The sequence below is a fragment of the Lolium perenne genome, chromosome 4, assembly GCF_019359855.2.
Source record: "Lolium perenne isolate Kyuss_39 chromosome 4, Kyuss_2.0, whole genome shotgun sequence".
NCBI lineage: Eukaryota > Viridiplantae > Streptophyta > Magnoliopsida > Poales > Poaceae > Lolium > Lolium perenne.
Window position 1 is genome coordinate 317,281,040 of NC_067247.2, and position 14,189 is coordinate 317,295,228.

Here is a 14,189-nt window from a genome sequence, read left to right on the forward strand (position 1 = left end):
CCTACTTTCTCTACACGTGTTCCATGGCGGGTTCTTCAACTGGCTGAGGCCTCGGTCGAGGATGCCACTTGTTGTCGCCGGAAGAAGAGGACTTCTCCAGCAATAAAAACTTTGAGTTCGTTCTCTTCATCAACGACGAACCTTTTGGCAAGAAGAAGCTCACGGACGCGTTCGCCGAATTTCTCGATGGCTGGGAGCCGGCCTCGGTGAACCTGCGGGAAGGAGGCTGCAACTTCTGCCGGTGGACGGTGGAGGTCTTATTCGATGGGAATGCAAGATCTACCTCCACACCGGCTGGAAGAAGTTCACCCGCGGCCATGACATCGAGGTCAGCTGCATGGTAAACTTCTTCTACGAAGACGATGACAAGATGAGCCTCAAGGTGTTTGACAAAGAGTCTTAATGTATCCACTACCACGGCGACTCATCAGGCGATGATACCGACGACGATGGTGAAGAAGAAGACTGGGACCACCCTCTAGTCTAGGTTTTATATCCTACCTTGGTGTTTTCTAAGGTTTTTTTTATGTTCTTCTTCGTCCGTTTCAAAGTTTTTTTCATGTAAAAGCGACGAATCATATTAGTTGGATGTCGAGTTTAGAGAACGCGATTGGAGAGGGACGTTCCTAAGCACGGCACCAAAGTGCGGCGTCCCCTAGACACTCGATTCAACGCTTAATCTGGACATACTTTAGAGGACTTGAGTGGAGACATCACAAAAGTACAAAGGTGCTTCAGAATGCAACGCCGTTCCTGAACTCAAATGCTGACGGACCACAAACGGCTGCTCAGCCTTCCTCCCCTCCGAACCGCCCCAAATCAAACCCTACGTAGCGAGCAGCGGCGCAGCAATGGCTCCGGCCGGCACCGCCAACCTGGTGCTGAGGCCGGCGTGCGACGCCTGCGGCACGGCGTCCGGTCTCTACGGCACGGCCTGCCGCCACGCCACCGTCTGCAGCTCCTGCGGCAAGGCCATGGCGCGCGCCCGCACGCTCTGCGCCGTCTGCGCCGCCCCCGTCACCAACCTCATCCGGGTAACTACAGCCTGCCCCTCCCGCGACGGCCCCCTAGGTTTTCAGTTGCCGCCGCCGCCGCCGCAGCCAGCGCGCGCGCTCGGCGGTTTTGGGTTTCGTTGCCCGTGGCTGATTTGTTGTTCCGACGGCACACGCAGGAGTACAATGTGCGGGTGGATACCACCGCGGAGAAGGCCGTCTCGATAGGCAAGTTCACCACCGGCTTACCGCCCTTCTCGGAGAAGAAGATTGCGGGGAACCACTGGTCTCTTCGTAAGGATGGCCCCGAAGGACGTCGACAGCTTACTGCCAGTACGCGGGTACTGGTTCCAAATCATGAATGTGATCATCATTACTGTTTATGGTCCAACCTGATATGCTGTCGAATTTTGGGTGCTAATCCAACACGCAATAAGGAAGCTGTGTCGAAATTTCTGCAATACTTGCTGTTGTGAGCTAACTTCCCCAATATAGCTGTAGCAGTTGGCGACCAACTGATCATATACATTAGAACTGAGCTACAAGATACCTATATCGCGCAAGTGGAGTTTATTTTGCTCATCTGATGGCAAATGTACCTGCAAGGAGAGCCTTCTGCCGTTAATTGTTACTTTAGCCCTACAATGCTCTGTTCGTGTAATCCTGTTAATCGTCTGTCGCACATGTTCAACAAAGCAGGAGAAATGCTACAGCAGAAAGCCATGGATATTGGAAGATGGAACGGGGGAACATCGGTACCAAAGCCAACTAGAGGCATCACAGTCTGCTACCCCTACATATTATTTGCTGATGATGCACGGCAAGGAGTTCCATGCTGTTCCTGTTGGTTCCTGGTACTCAAGAGTTTGCTTCTCTCCTTATTTTCCCCCATTTCATATCAACAATAGTCACCACGAAAACGTAGATACCTGCAAGAGATAAGTTTCAAGAGGTATTTCCCTGCCAAGAGATTCGCTTGCAAGTTTCGAAAATCGGTATTAGTAATTATGTGCTTGAAGGCCTCAAGAAAGTGATCTCTTAGTTACAGTCTCTTTTGTCTTCTCAGGTATAACTTCAGTAAAATCGCACAGTACAAACAGCTGACTTTGGAAGAAGCTGAAGAGAAGATGAAAAGAAGGAGAGGCAGCACAACTGGGTATGGACCATGGATGATGAAGTTGGCTACACATGGACCTGGTGCCTTTGGTTCCGATTTCAAGAACCTTGATGAAGCAAATGACAAGGTCCAATCCAAGAAAGAAAATACGAACAAGGATGGGTATCACCCTGACAAAGGGGAGGAGGACGAAGAAGCCAGAGCTCCAAGGAGAAATGCCCATGGGCTTTCTACTAAGGGCGTGGATGATGAGGAGGAGGAAGATGAGATAGAAGACTTTGATTTTGATGCTGAAATTGAGATAGGTATGCTGATCAAATACAATCGATATCTGTTAACATTTGAGAATTCTTAAATATAGGACATGCTGATTATTATTGTTGGTATTCGAAAGAGCTGTTCGTTCATCCCACAGCGGATTGTGACCAACTAGTTACCAGTGCACCCTGTTATCCGGAAACCAATTTCCAAGCTCCAAAAAAATGTGAAAGTATTCATGAATATAAAAGTCGTGGTATATCATGTGCATGATACTTTAAAAAATGCTATAGAATTCGTGAAGTGCTTTTTGAACATGGAATGCAGTGTCAACAAGTTGCACATACTTTCCGTTCTCATTCCTAGTTAATCACGGCAAAGAAATATACTTGCTTATACATATGCACACTCCTCAATAGTCTTAGCTGGAACCTGCTCTTTATCAGGTGATGATTGGGAGCATGAAGAGGCCTTCAGTGATGATGATGAGACTCCTTATGTTGACCCAGAGGTAATACCTGATTTATCTGATACTGAAAACCCTGCTCCACAAGAAATTAAGCAGGTAGAAAGAAGTGCACATGCTTGTGCTCACATTATCAGTTAATATGCTAGGCCTGCTGCAAAATGCTGCAAGTATACTTACTAAATCTACAGGTGGTGTTACCTTCATCAGAATTGTTGATAAATACATCTTTGATTGCAATGCTCTGCTCTGTAGGATGATGACGAGGATGAACAAGGAGTGGGTGGCCTGAGCAAGTCCGGTAATGAACTTATAAAACTTCTCCGTCGTGCTGATGGACAAAGTGAATCTGATGACGATGACCAAGAAGACACTAATGTAGTGAACACCACTCCTCTTAAAACTTGTGTATGATTTAAAGTTCATGAGTTGCAGGTGCACAAGAAGTTTCGTTGATTTGCTTTCATGTTTACTGTTATTCAGCAGGAAGATGAGTCGCCATCTCCAGTACTTGCTCCAAAACTGAAAGATGAATGCAAATGTGAACCACAGGAAAACAACCCTGCTAAACTAACAACAACTGGACTTGCTATTTACACTCCAGATGCACCTAGCTCCAATCGGAAAAGGGGATCAGTGGGTGATGATTCAAAAACATCTAATGGTGCAGCGCTGAAGAAGCCAAAGATTGAATGTCACATCCCGAAATTTTTTAAATTTTGGAATGTAAAATAAAAATAAATTTAATGCTTGATTGTTTGAACTTGATTGAAAATTCACAAAGAATAAAAACTTTTTAAAGTTATTTACTAATTAATTTCAAAATAGTGTTTTCAAAAAAAACTTTGGTTTCAAAGTATTCAAAATCAAATATATCTTTGTTTCAAGGTTTTCAAAATCCTTAATGCATTCTTATTTGAGAAAACAAAACGTTAGAAAACTCTATTTGCAAAATATTGCCAAAGTTGCCATTTAGGCCAAGTGCAAATAATTATTATTTTATTTTTCACAAATAGATTTTAAACAGGTTCCTTGTTGTCCTAAAACACTATTTTTACTTTTACAAATTTTTATAAACATGTTTGGTATGTGTATGTTGAAACTATTCACATATAGGCATAATGGCATAGTAGTAATTAAATGATATAAAATAAAAATTTATAAAATTTAAATTCTTTTATTATCCTATACTGAGCAATATAATTTTACAAACTCGTAGAATTTCGTTTCACTCAAATCGGAATTACGAAACTCATTTTATAAAAGAAACAAGTAATAGAGAAAAGAAAAAGAAAAAGAAAAAAAAAACAAAACGGGCCGGCCACCCGGCCGACCGGCCAGCCAGGCCCAGCCGGACCGACCCCCAGCCACCATCGATCAGATCGATCGATCTGATGCCGTAATATGTAAAACTTACCTTCACTTAAACTCTAATATCTCTATCTATACAACTCCGATTTCAGATCCATTTGTTTCTACGCGTTTCTAACTTCGAGACCCACCTTTTTCCACCGACCTATGATCTATATAAACTCTTCACCAGACCGCAGTTTCGTTTTCCCTTTCCTCTTCTCGAAATCCTACATCAACGAAATCTTAACTCGTTGATTTGATCACCAAAACTACCTCGAATCACCTTGGGCTCTACACGAAAGTTGTAGATCTCGTCGAGATCTTTCGATCCCGACCAATGTCATCTCTTTTCATCCACCATACACGGATAATTTCGCATCGCAAGGTGTCAGACCTGACAAAGGGAATCTTCAATTAGTTCGTGCTCGTTCCACGAAATCCAAATTCCTTTGGTGAGTATGTAGATCTGATCATCCTCTACAACTTTCATGTTGAAAGTTTTTCGATTGACGTACCGATTTATCGCTCATCTACAGATCTATTTCGAGTCAACCGGAGCCAAATCGAGTTTCAAAACGATCTCGAATCGTCATGACCTCAACACGGAAGTTGTTCCTCTCGTCAAGATCTTTCAATTGCCGCAAGTTTCACCTTGTTTCGTTTACCGAGCAAGAAGAAAATCGTGTTGCAAGATTCAGATCTTATAAGGTATAACCCAGATCTTGTCAAACACATTAATCCGTTGTGAAAAGTAATTTGTGCGTTATATAGATCTATTAATTCTATACAACTTTGATGTAGAAAGTTTTTCCATCTGAGCAAATTTTTCTGTCAACTTTATGACATCAGCATAGTCAACTCAGTCTGGTCAAAGTCAAACTACAGTCAGCAGTACGGTCAGCGGTACGGTCAGCAGTACAGTCAGCGGTACAGTCAGTAGTACAGTCAGCAGTCAACTGTACAGTCAGCAGTCAACTATACAGTACAGTCAGCGTCTCAGTCAAACTCGGTCAAACTAATTTTAAATGTAAATTTTAAATATCAGATTATGTGTCTAACTTAGAAATTCATTATAAAATCATCCAGAGGTCCAAAATTTACAAACTTTATATCGTTGGAAAGCTTATAACATGTAGAATCCAAATATGCAAGAATACTGTATATGTTATTTATTAGTTTTCGAATCATAATTCAAATGATTTAATCAATCCTTTTCACTATAAAAATTATATCAAATAATCTACTAGTCCAAATTTAACAAATTTGTACTTTCTGGAATCCTCAGATCATGTACTTCAACTTGGTATAGGAGTTGTACAACTTTGACACGTGCACAAACTTGCTTTAGTAAAATCTATACAAATCAGTAATTTGACGATAATTCAAATTCTATAAATTATTTTTGAATAATTCCAATTGGTCTAATCTTGTACTACTGTAACCTATCCAGAGAAGTCAAGTTCATATTTTTACAACCCATAATGCTTGCTGTAGCTAATTAATATGGTTGTATATGTAAAGTAAATACTCGATTAATGGTTTTCTAAATCAAATTAAATGTCCAGAATACTTTATTAACATTGCACATATCAGAGAGCACCTAATACAACATATACACACTACCTCTCTTGTGAAATAAATTGGTGCATAGCATGCATGCATGTCTATGATTGTTCATATCGAATGTTGTTTGATTTTGTTGTTGTTGTTGTTGTTGAATGGTGTGTTTATGTTGTGCTATATTTTATATTATAGTTCGTACGGAGAGGCACGTATTTTGATTAAGAGAAGTGAACGCGCTACGACTACCAAAAAGGCAAGTGACACTCAAATCCTACTTATTTTAATTATGCATTAGTGTTTTGAAACTAGCATGCATGGTAGGATTTTGTTTTCAAAGTAAAGTATTATGCTATGCTTAGCAAACCCTAGTAGTGTGTAGCCACTCCTGAACCTATTGCTAGGATACTGTATTTCTGCTCTGCAACATCAAATGCCAAATGTTGTTTCATTGTTTCGATTGTGATGGTTTGAAAAGTGAAAATTAACAACCCTTAATGAATCACCTGGGTGGATTGTTTGAGTGGTGGGCGGCTGCTCAGGGCTCCGATCCCTGGGGATGGACCAGTGGACGGGTGGGTGCCTGAGAGTGCGCGGTTGAATAGGGATTGCCACCCAGGATTAAAGAGATTATTATGTCGCCCTTGTTTTAGATAGCTTCCAGTGCAACCACAATACATTATGGGCTCTGTCTTAGCTAAGTACTTAGTGGGAAACCTCGCCTAGGGTACCGCCAGTGGGTGGAGTTTCAGGGTACGGGCGTATCCGGTAGGTAGAGGGGCTACTAAAGAAAGGCTTCGTGGTGACCTTGTTCTGGCCTTAATGAAGATGAAGAATTTTGGCAAAAAGGCTTGGTTGCGAATTGTGGGTAAAGAGCGCAACCTCTCGAGAGTTAAACCTAAGATCTTAGCCGTGTCCTCGGTTATGGACAATTTGAGCTTCTAGGCAGGGAATGTACGGAGGAATCTCATCATCTTTTATGAATGTATTTAAAATTTTGTATCAACCTTTGAAAACTCATGGGAGATGTAACCATGTGATTATTCTAAAACCCATGGAGGATTTATCCATGGTGTGATTTCATAATGTCATTCAGAGATTTTCAAAATGTTTTGTTTTAAATAAAATGTAGGATAAAATTGGCTTTATGCAAATTTGCCTAAACTCCACTTGCCAAATATCATGTAGATAGTCATGCCCAAAACATCCACCATATAAGTGTCATTTGCCAGTACATCATTGTACTGACCTCCATTCGTGGGGCTGCATATTCAAACGTGCAGGATTTTCTGAGAAGAAGTACGTGGTAGGATCTCGAGTCTACATTCCAACATGACTGCCTGTGGCACATGAAGAAGATGAAGGCTCATTGATGATTTACTTTCCGCTGTGTTTATTCTGAGCTAGTCCATGTGACTATGCAATTTGTAAGGTTTTACTTTACCCTCTGGATCAACGATGTAGTAATTTGATACTATTGCAATGATTACTATATTTTGTAATGTGTGTGCTATCAGTGATCCCGGGAATAGCACTATACACAGGTATCTTGCCTTTATTAAAAAGGTAGGGTGCTACATTGAACCTGTATGTCTTCTCTTCTATTTTCATGCTGAACATGTGAAGTTTAAGGTTTATAATCCTATAACTGTATCATCACATTAAATTCTTTCTCGGATTTTCTAAATGTGGTACAGGAATATAAGACATTGGGTATCAAGGAGCAGCCTGTTTTAAACATATTTCCTCTAGATGGATTTGACACAAACACATCTACAGTAACAGAGGAGGAAATCACAAGAGTACTTATTGCGTTTGCTCCTGTGGCAATGCAAGATTTTGTCTCCAGATTTAGGCCTAGACTCAGAACTCCAGAGGTAAAGCATACTGGCTTTGCAATGCGTTTTGCTCTGAAATATTGTGTTCTTAATAACTGTATTTTTTTTTTTTTTTTTTTGCTTTTCATACTAGTTCATAGTATGGAGTCATCTTAGTACCGACTTGTATGTCTTTCAGTGCATGCACTTTGCCGACATATTGTTATATGTGCCCTGTCAATGCATGCACATAATTTTGATATCTTGTTATCCTCGTACTGCAGGACAAGAAACATTTTTCTGAAATCGTGACGAAAATAACAAGAGTGGGTAAGACCAATGGCAGCAGCTACATTTACCTTCGAGAGGCATTTGCTACAGCAGGAAGTGACACAAACACATCTACAGTAACAGAGGAGGAAATCAGGAGAGTACTTCTTGTGATTGCTCCTGTGGCACTGCAAGATTTTGCCTCCAGATTTAATCTCAGACTCAGAACTCCAGAGGTAAAGCATACTAGCTTTATGATTCGTTTTGCTCTGAGATATCGTGTTCTTAATAACTGCATTTTTTTTTTTTGCTTTTCATACTACATACCTTTGGATTCATCTTATTACCAGACTTGTATGTCTTTCAGTGCATGCACAGGATTTTGATGTCTTGTTATCCATGTACTGCAGGACAGGCAACATTTTTCTGAAATTGTGAAGAAAATTGCAAAAGTGGATAAGATCAAAGGCAGCAGTTATATTTGCCTTCGAGAGGCATTTGCTTCGGCAGGAAGTGACACTAACACATCCACAGTAACAGAGGAGGAAATCAGGAGAGTACTTATTGAGACTGCTCCTGTGGCAATACATGATTTTGTCTCCAGATTTAGGCCTAGACTCAGAACTCCAGAGGTAAAGCATACTGGCTTTGTGATGCGTTTTGCTCTGAAATATTGTGTTCTTAATAACTGCATGGTCTTTTGCTTTTCATACTACTTCATACCTTGGATTCATCTTATTACCGACTTGTATCTCTTTCAGTGCATGCACCCTGCCGTATGTGCCCTATGCATGCACATGATTTTGATGCCTTGTTTTGTTATCCATGTACTGCAGGACAAGCAACATTTTTTAAAAATTGTGAAGAAATTTGCCAAAATGCTGCAAGTATACTATTTACTAAATCTACAGACAGTACTGCCTTCACCAGAATCGTTGATAAATACATTTCTGATTGCAATGCTCTGTAGGATGATGATGAGGATGAACAAGGAGTGGGTAGCCTGAGCAAGTCCGGTAAGGAACTAAAAAAGCTGCTCCGTCCTGCGGATGGACAAAGTGAATCCGATGACGATGACCAAGAAGATACTGATGTAATGATCACCATTCCTCTTAAAACTTGTGTATGATTTAAAGTTCATGAGTTGCAGGTGCACAAGCAGTTTTGTTGACTTGCTTTCATGTCTACTCTTATTCAGCAGGAAGATGAGGCACCATCTCCAGTACTTGCTCCAAAACTGAAAGATGAATGCAAATGTGAACCACAGGAAAACAACCCTGCTAAACTAACAGCAACTGGACTTGCTATTTGCACTCCACATGTACCTAGCTCCAATCAGAAAAGAAGATCAGGGGGTGATGATTCAAAAACATCTAATTGCCCAGCGCTGAAGAATCCAAAGAAAGAACTTGTATGTCATGTGAAATTTAATATTTAATCATATAATTGTAACATTGCATGAAATTCATTTTCTGATCGTCCTAAATGTGCTACAGGAAACTAAGACATTGGGTGTCAAGGAGGAGCCACTCTCTTCATTGCAACCTATTTCAAAAGCATTTGCTTCAGCAGGAAGTGTGACCAACACATCTACAGTAACAGAGGAGGAAGTGAGGAGAGTACTTTGCGACTGCTCCTGTGGCACTACAAGATTTTGCCTCAAGATTTAAGCCTAGAGTCAGAACTCCAGAGGTAAAGCCTACTGGCTTTGTGATGCGTTTTGCTCTGAAATATTGTGTTCTTAATAACTGCATGGTCTTTTGCTTTTCATACTACTTCACACCTTGGATTCATCTTATTACCGACTTGTATCTCTTTCAGTGCATGCACCCTGCCGTATGTGCCCTATGCATGCACATGATTTTGATGTCTTGTTTTGTTATCCATGTACTGCAGGACAAGCAACATTTTTTTAAAATTGTGAAGAAATTTGCCAAACTGGATAAGACCAAAGGCATCAGTTACATTTGCCTTCGAGAGGCATTTGCTTCGGCAGGAAGTGACACTAACACATCTACAATAACAGAGGAGGAAATCAGGAGAGTACTTATTGCGATTGCTCCTGTAGCACCGCGAGATTTTGTCTCCAGATTTAGGCCTAGACTCAGAACTCCAGAGGTAAAGCATACTGGCTTCATACCTTGGATTCATCTTATTGCCGACTTGTATGTCTTTCAGTGCATCCGCCCTGCTGTATATTGTTATATCTGCCCTATGCATGCACAGGATTTTGATGTCTTGTTATCCATGTACTGCAGGAGAAGCAACATTTTACTGAAATTTTGAAGAAAATTGCCAAAGTGGATAGGACCAAAGGCAGCAGTTACATTTGCCTTCGAGAGGAGTACAAATAAACAGACAGTTAACGTACCTGTATATGCCATTATATACCCTTCTAAACTTGACTGCATTACTTGTGAAAACTGATGTAGAGTACGTCGGTGTAACTGGTTGCCTATTCTTTTCATGCCAGCTTCTAATAACCACAAAGGAGTTTCGTTCTGGACTGCTGGTTGATCTGGTCTTGAAAATTGAATTTTGACCATTCAAAGCTTATATATGATTCGTAACTACAATTTGATGACATTAACATTCCTTTATCACGAAGATATAATGTTTGACAAATTGGTCAAGGACTCTTGAAGTTCTTTTAGATATGAATATGAAGCAACGGTTTATCACGGAAGATATATTGTTGGACTGTATATTTTTCGATCAGTCTTAAATGCATGATGATAAGAAAACATTTCTACACTAGTTCATGATTATGTCATTCTCCAGCATTATTACAAATTTTTTTGAAGCAAGGAGTATTATTACAAATATGGATACATTATAGCCGTACATTATTTTTATACTGGATGGAGCGAGAGCCCTAGCGGCCCAGCCCATAGACCAGATGATGAATTGTGATGATAAACGCAAAGGCGATATTACTAAGTATCGTTACGTAGAGACCGACCTTCCCAGAGGGAAGTCGGCTCACGTTCGTTTGACACGTGGCATCTGCTGCGCGGTCCCGCGCCGCCGCGCGTACAGCGATTCCCTCCGTAGGTACAGCCACGAATGCCTCCCCACGATGTGCGTCTCGTGTACACGCATGCACGAGAATCAAACAAAAACGAAATATGGCTGGCCCTTGCATGTATCGATCAGTACTTGCCCCGTGTACTGGTTCAGTTCTACCAACTATGCATGCATCTACACAGGTTCAGTTCTACCAACGGGCAGGTATAGTCGTCTTGACACGAGTAAATCTGATCATGACACGAACGAAGTACAAGTCTGATCGCGCACATATAGGTAGGTCTGATCGCGTACATGGGTAGATCTGATCGTGCACACGGGCAGGTCTGATCAGATGGCGCACGAACGAGTACAAGTACAATCGCGCACACGGACAAGTACAGTCGCGCACACGAGTAAGTACAGTGGCGCACATGAACTAGTACACGTACAGTCATGCACACGGGTAAATCTGATCGCATACACGGGTATGTCTGATCGCACACACGAGTAAATCTGATACGCACATAATCTGATCTGATCGCGAACACGAACGAGTACATGTACAGTCGTCCACATAAGACATGTACAGTCGCTCACACGAACGAGTACAGATACACTCACACGAGTAAAGGAAAAAATGCACCAAAAATATTCAAAATAGAAGTACTTATCGGTTCATGCACGGGTACAGTTAGATACACAACACGAGTACAAACATAATAGTATAGGAAGTACGAAAAAAAAAGTATCTCAAAACCTATCAACATGAAATCTAGTTTAAAGATCTCGACGAGAGGATCTCAAAAGTTGAAACGGTTCGTCATTTGAACTTACCTCGAGATATTTCATTTTGAAAAAACGAATCTATGAAAAAAAAGGAAAATCTGACGCAACCCAGCTCTTCTCTCTCCTCCTTCATCCCCACCTTGCTTCCCCTTGCAACACGTGGCGAGCAGGGAGACTACTTCCCAGAGATTTTCTGGCACCACATCGCGCCACTTGTCGCATGCGGAGCAAGTTCTATTCCCTTCGCGAAGGTCGGCATTTTTTTAACGATTTCGGATATTACTGCATGTAACCTTTTTATTTTGAGGGTAATGCATGTAACCCTGTTCATAAGCACGTACAGATTGACTCTTATATTTTTGTACCCTGCCTTCAGTGGCGGAGCTTGAAAGAAATAGTTGAGCGGGCCAACTAAAAGAGATCACATTTTTTTTACTACCTAAGAATTTTGGGGGAAAATAGTGTGAAAACTATCAAATAGCTAAGGCTGGTGCCAACGCGGGCGGGAGCGCGGGCGCTAGCGGCGGCGACGGGGCGAGAGAGGGGCGAGAGGCAAGCGGCAGGCGACGGCGCGGGCACCCGGCGGTAGCGCCCGCTACCGCCCGGCTACCGCCTGCGTTGGGGCGAGAGTGAGGCGAGAGAGTGGCGGTAGCGAGGCGGCAGCGTTGGCGGCGCGGGGCGAGAGAGGGGCGGGTGAGAGGGCGGGCGAGAGCGGGCGGTAGGCGGGCGAGATGCGGGCGAGAGGCGGGCGAGAGAGGGGCGGTAGTGTGTAACGGCTAGCTGAGGTGGCGCAATCTGATTCGTCCACCTCAGCTAGCCGTTGGGGTTCAAAAAATCCTGAAAAAATACCAAAACCCCCTATAAATACCCTCATATGGTTTCACTCATTCCACACCTCACTTCATCAGCTCCACTCTCCATTTCCACTCCTCTCAACGCCATGTCTTCGTCTAGCAGTGGTTCGAGCGACGGAATGGGGGGTGATATGATCGAGCAGTTCCAGGAGGAGTACGAGGAGGAGATGCTCAACGAGGAGGTGGTGCCAAGACGTCGACGCCGCCAAGAGTTCATCAGGCGTGATCGTCTGGGTGCCCGGCTCTTCGAGGACTACTTCGCCGACGACTGCAACTATCCTCCGAGCTACTTTCGGCGAAGGTATCGGATGAGGCGATCCCTTTTTCTGCGCATTGTGGATAGATTGGGTGAATACTCTCCGTATTTCACCCAAAGAGTTGATGCTCTCAACCGTGCTGGTTTTTCTCCCCTACAAAAGTGTACTGCGGCTTTGCGTCTGTTAGCTTATGGAGCCGCTGCAGATACGATAGATGAGTGGCTTAAGTTAGCTAGACAAACTTCATCAGATTGTCTAGATAGATTCTGTGAAGGCATCATTGACTGTTACGGGGAGACGTTTTGCCGTCGCCCAACTGTGGAGGATACTCAGCGTATGTTAGCGAAAGCCGAGGAGCGTGGCTTTCCGGGCATGTTAGGGAGCATCGATTGCATGCAATGGCAGTGGAGGAACTGCCCAGTGGCTCATGCTGGTCAATTCACAAGGGGAGACATCAAACATCCTACCATAATCTTAGAAGCCGTGGCGTCGTATGATCGTTGGATCTGGCATGCCTTTTTTGGAGTGGCCGGGTCCAACAACGACATCAATGTACTCAACAAGTCGCCGTTGTTTACTGATGTGCTTAGGGGAGAAGCACCCGTAGTGAACTTCACGGTGAATGGACACGAGTACCACTATGGTTACTACCTTGCCGACGGCTTCTACCCCTCCTGGCCGGTGTTCATGAAAGGTGTTACTCTTCCACAAAGTGAAAAGCATCGAGTGTTCACTGCTGCTCAATCAGCTTGGCGCAAAGATGTCGAGTGTGCCTTTGGAGTGCTGAAGGCTAGGTTCAACATTCTAGCAGTTCCGGGACGCTCCTACTCGAGGCGTACTCTTGGGTTGATCATGCGTGCATGTGTCATTTTGCACAACATGATCATCGACGATGAGCGTGGTACAAATTTGGACAACATCTATGAGACAGTTGCTTCAAATGTCGACCCTGCAATACACCACCATGCACCACCAAGCCTAGCAGCCAGGATTCAGATGGACACCGAAATGAGTGAGTCACCGATGTATACACAGCTCCAGCATGATTTGATTGAGCATGTGTGGGCTAATTCCTAGATTATGTAATTTTTTCAAATTTTTATGTAATCTTTTCAAATTTTTATGTAATTTTTTCTATGATGTAATCGGTAACAATTTTAGTTCAATAAAATAATTTTCTTGCATTATTTATGTTGTTGTAATCTGAAAAAGAAATGCTGATGTCCAGGAGAGATAAAAGCTGACGTGGAGGAAAGAGAAGTAAAGCTGGCACTATAGCCTGTGCATTGGCACCGTGGGGTGAGAGTGGAGTGAGAGTGAGGGAAAAAGCTGAGGTGGCGGGTGAGAGTGTAGTGGTGCATTGGCACCAGCCTAAGAATTTGGATAAATAAATAAAATTATACGTATAACCAACATACATGATATTTTAAACTGACTAACAAATTTTCTT

At 42.6% G+C, this 14,189-nt stretch overlaps 2 protein-coding genes and 1 long non-coding RNA gene across 4 annotated transcripts; all 3 read left to right on the forward strand.

The window, feature by feature from the left end:
- Window positions 1-777: 777 nt before the first annotated feature.
- LOC127296218 (transcription initiation factor IIF subunit alpha) lies at window positions 778-10,335 on the forward strand. The gene is given in 11 exon segments (XM_071819331.1): window positions 778-1,034; window positions 1,172-1,333; window positions 1,692-1,846; window positions 2,059-2,414; window positions 2,814-2,932; window positions 8,804-8,926; window positions 9,035-9,244; window positions 9,330-9,457; window positions 9,459-9,525; window positions 9,730-9,951; window positions 10,092-10,335. Coding segments are annotated over 11 exon segments (1,821 nt in total). The 5' UTR covers window positions 778-851; the 3' UTR covers window positions 10,188-10,335.
- On the forward strand, window positions 4,387-7,248 carry LOC127296219 (uncharacterized). Of its 2 annotated transcripts, none has more exons than XR_011743820.1 (3): window positions 4,387-4,638; window positions 4,723-4,894; window positions 5,036-5,320. It is a non-coding gene; the product is annotated as an uncharacterized lncRNA (long non-coding RNA). The 2 variants fall into 2 exon arrangements; XR_007848330.2 differs by lacking the exon at window positions 5,036-5,320 and adding an exon at window positions 5,942-7,248 and having other exon boundaries at window positions 4,388-4,638.
- Window positions 10,336-12,601: 2,266 nt separating the features above from the next.
- Window positions 12,602-13,816, forward strand: LOC127347825 (uncharacterized). The gene is made up of 2 exons (XM_051373973.1): window positions 12,602-12,783; window positions 13,330-13,816. Exons 1-2 carry the CDS (start codon window positions 12,602-12,604, stop codon window positions 13,814-13,816), a joined length of 669 nt encoding a protein of 222 aa, XP_051229933.1.
- Window positions 13,817-14,189: the final 373 nt, after the last annotated feature.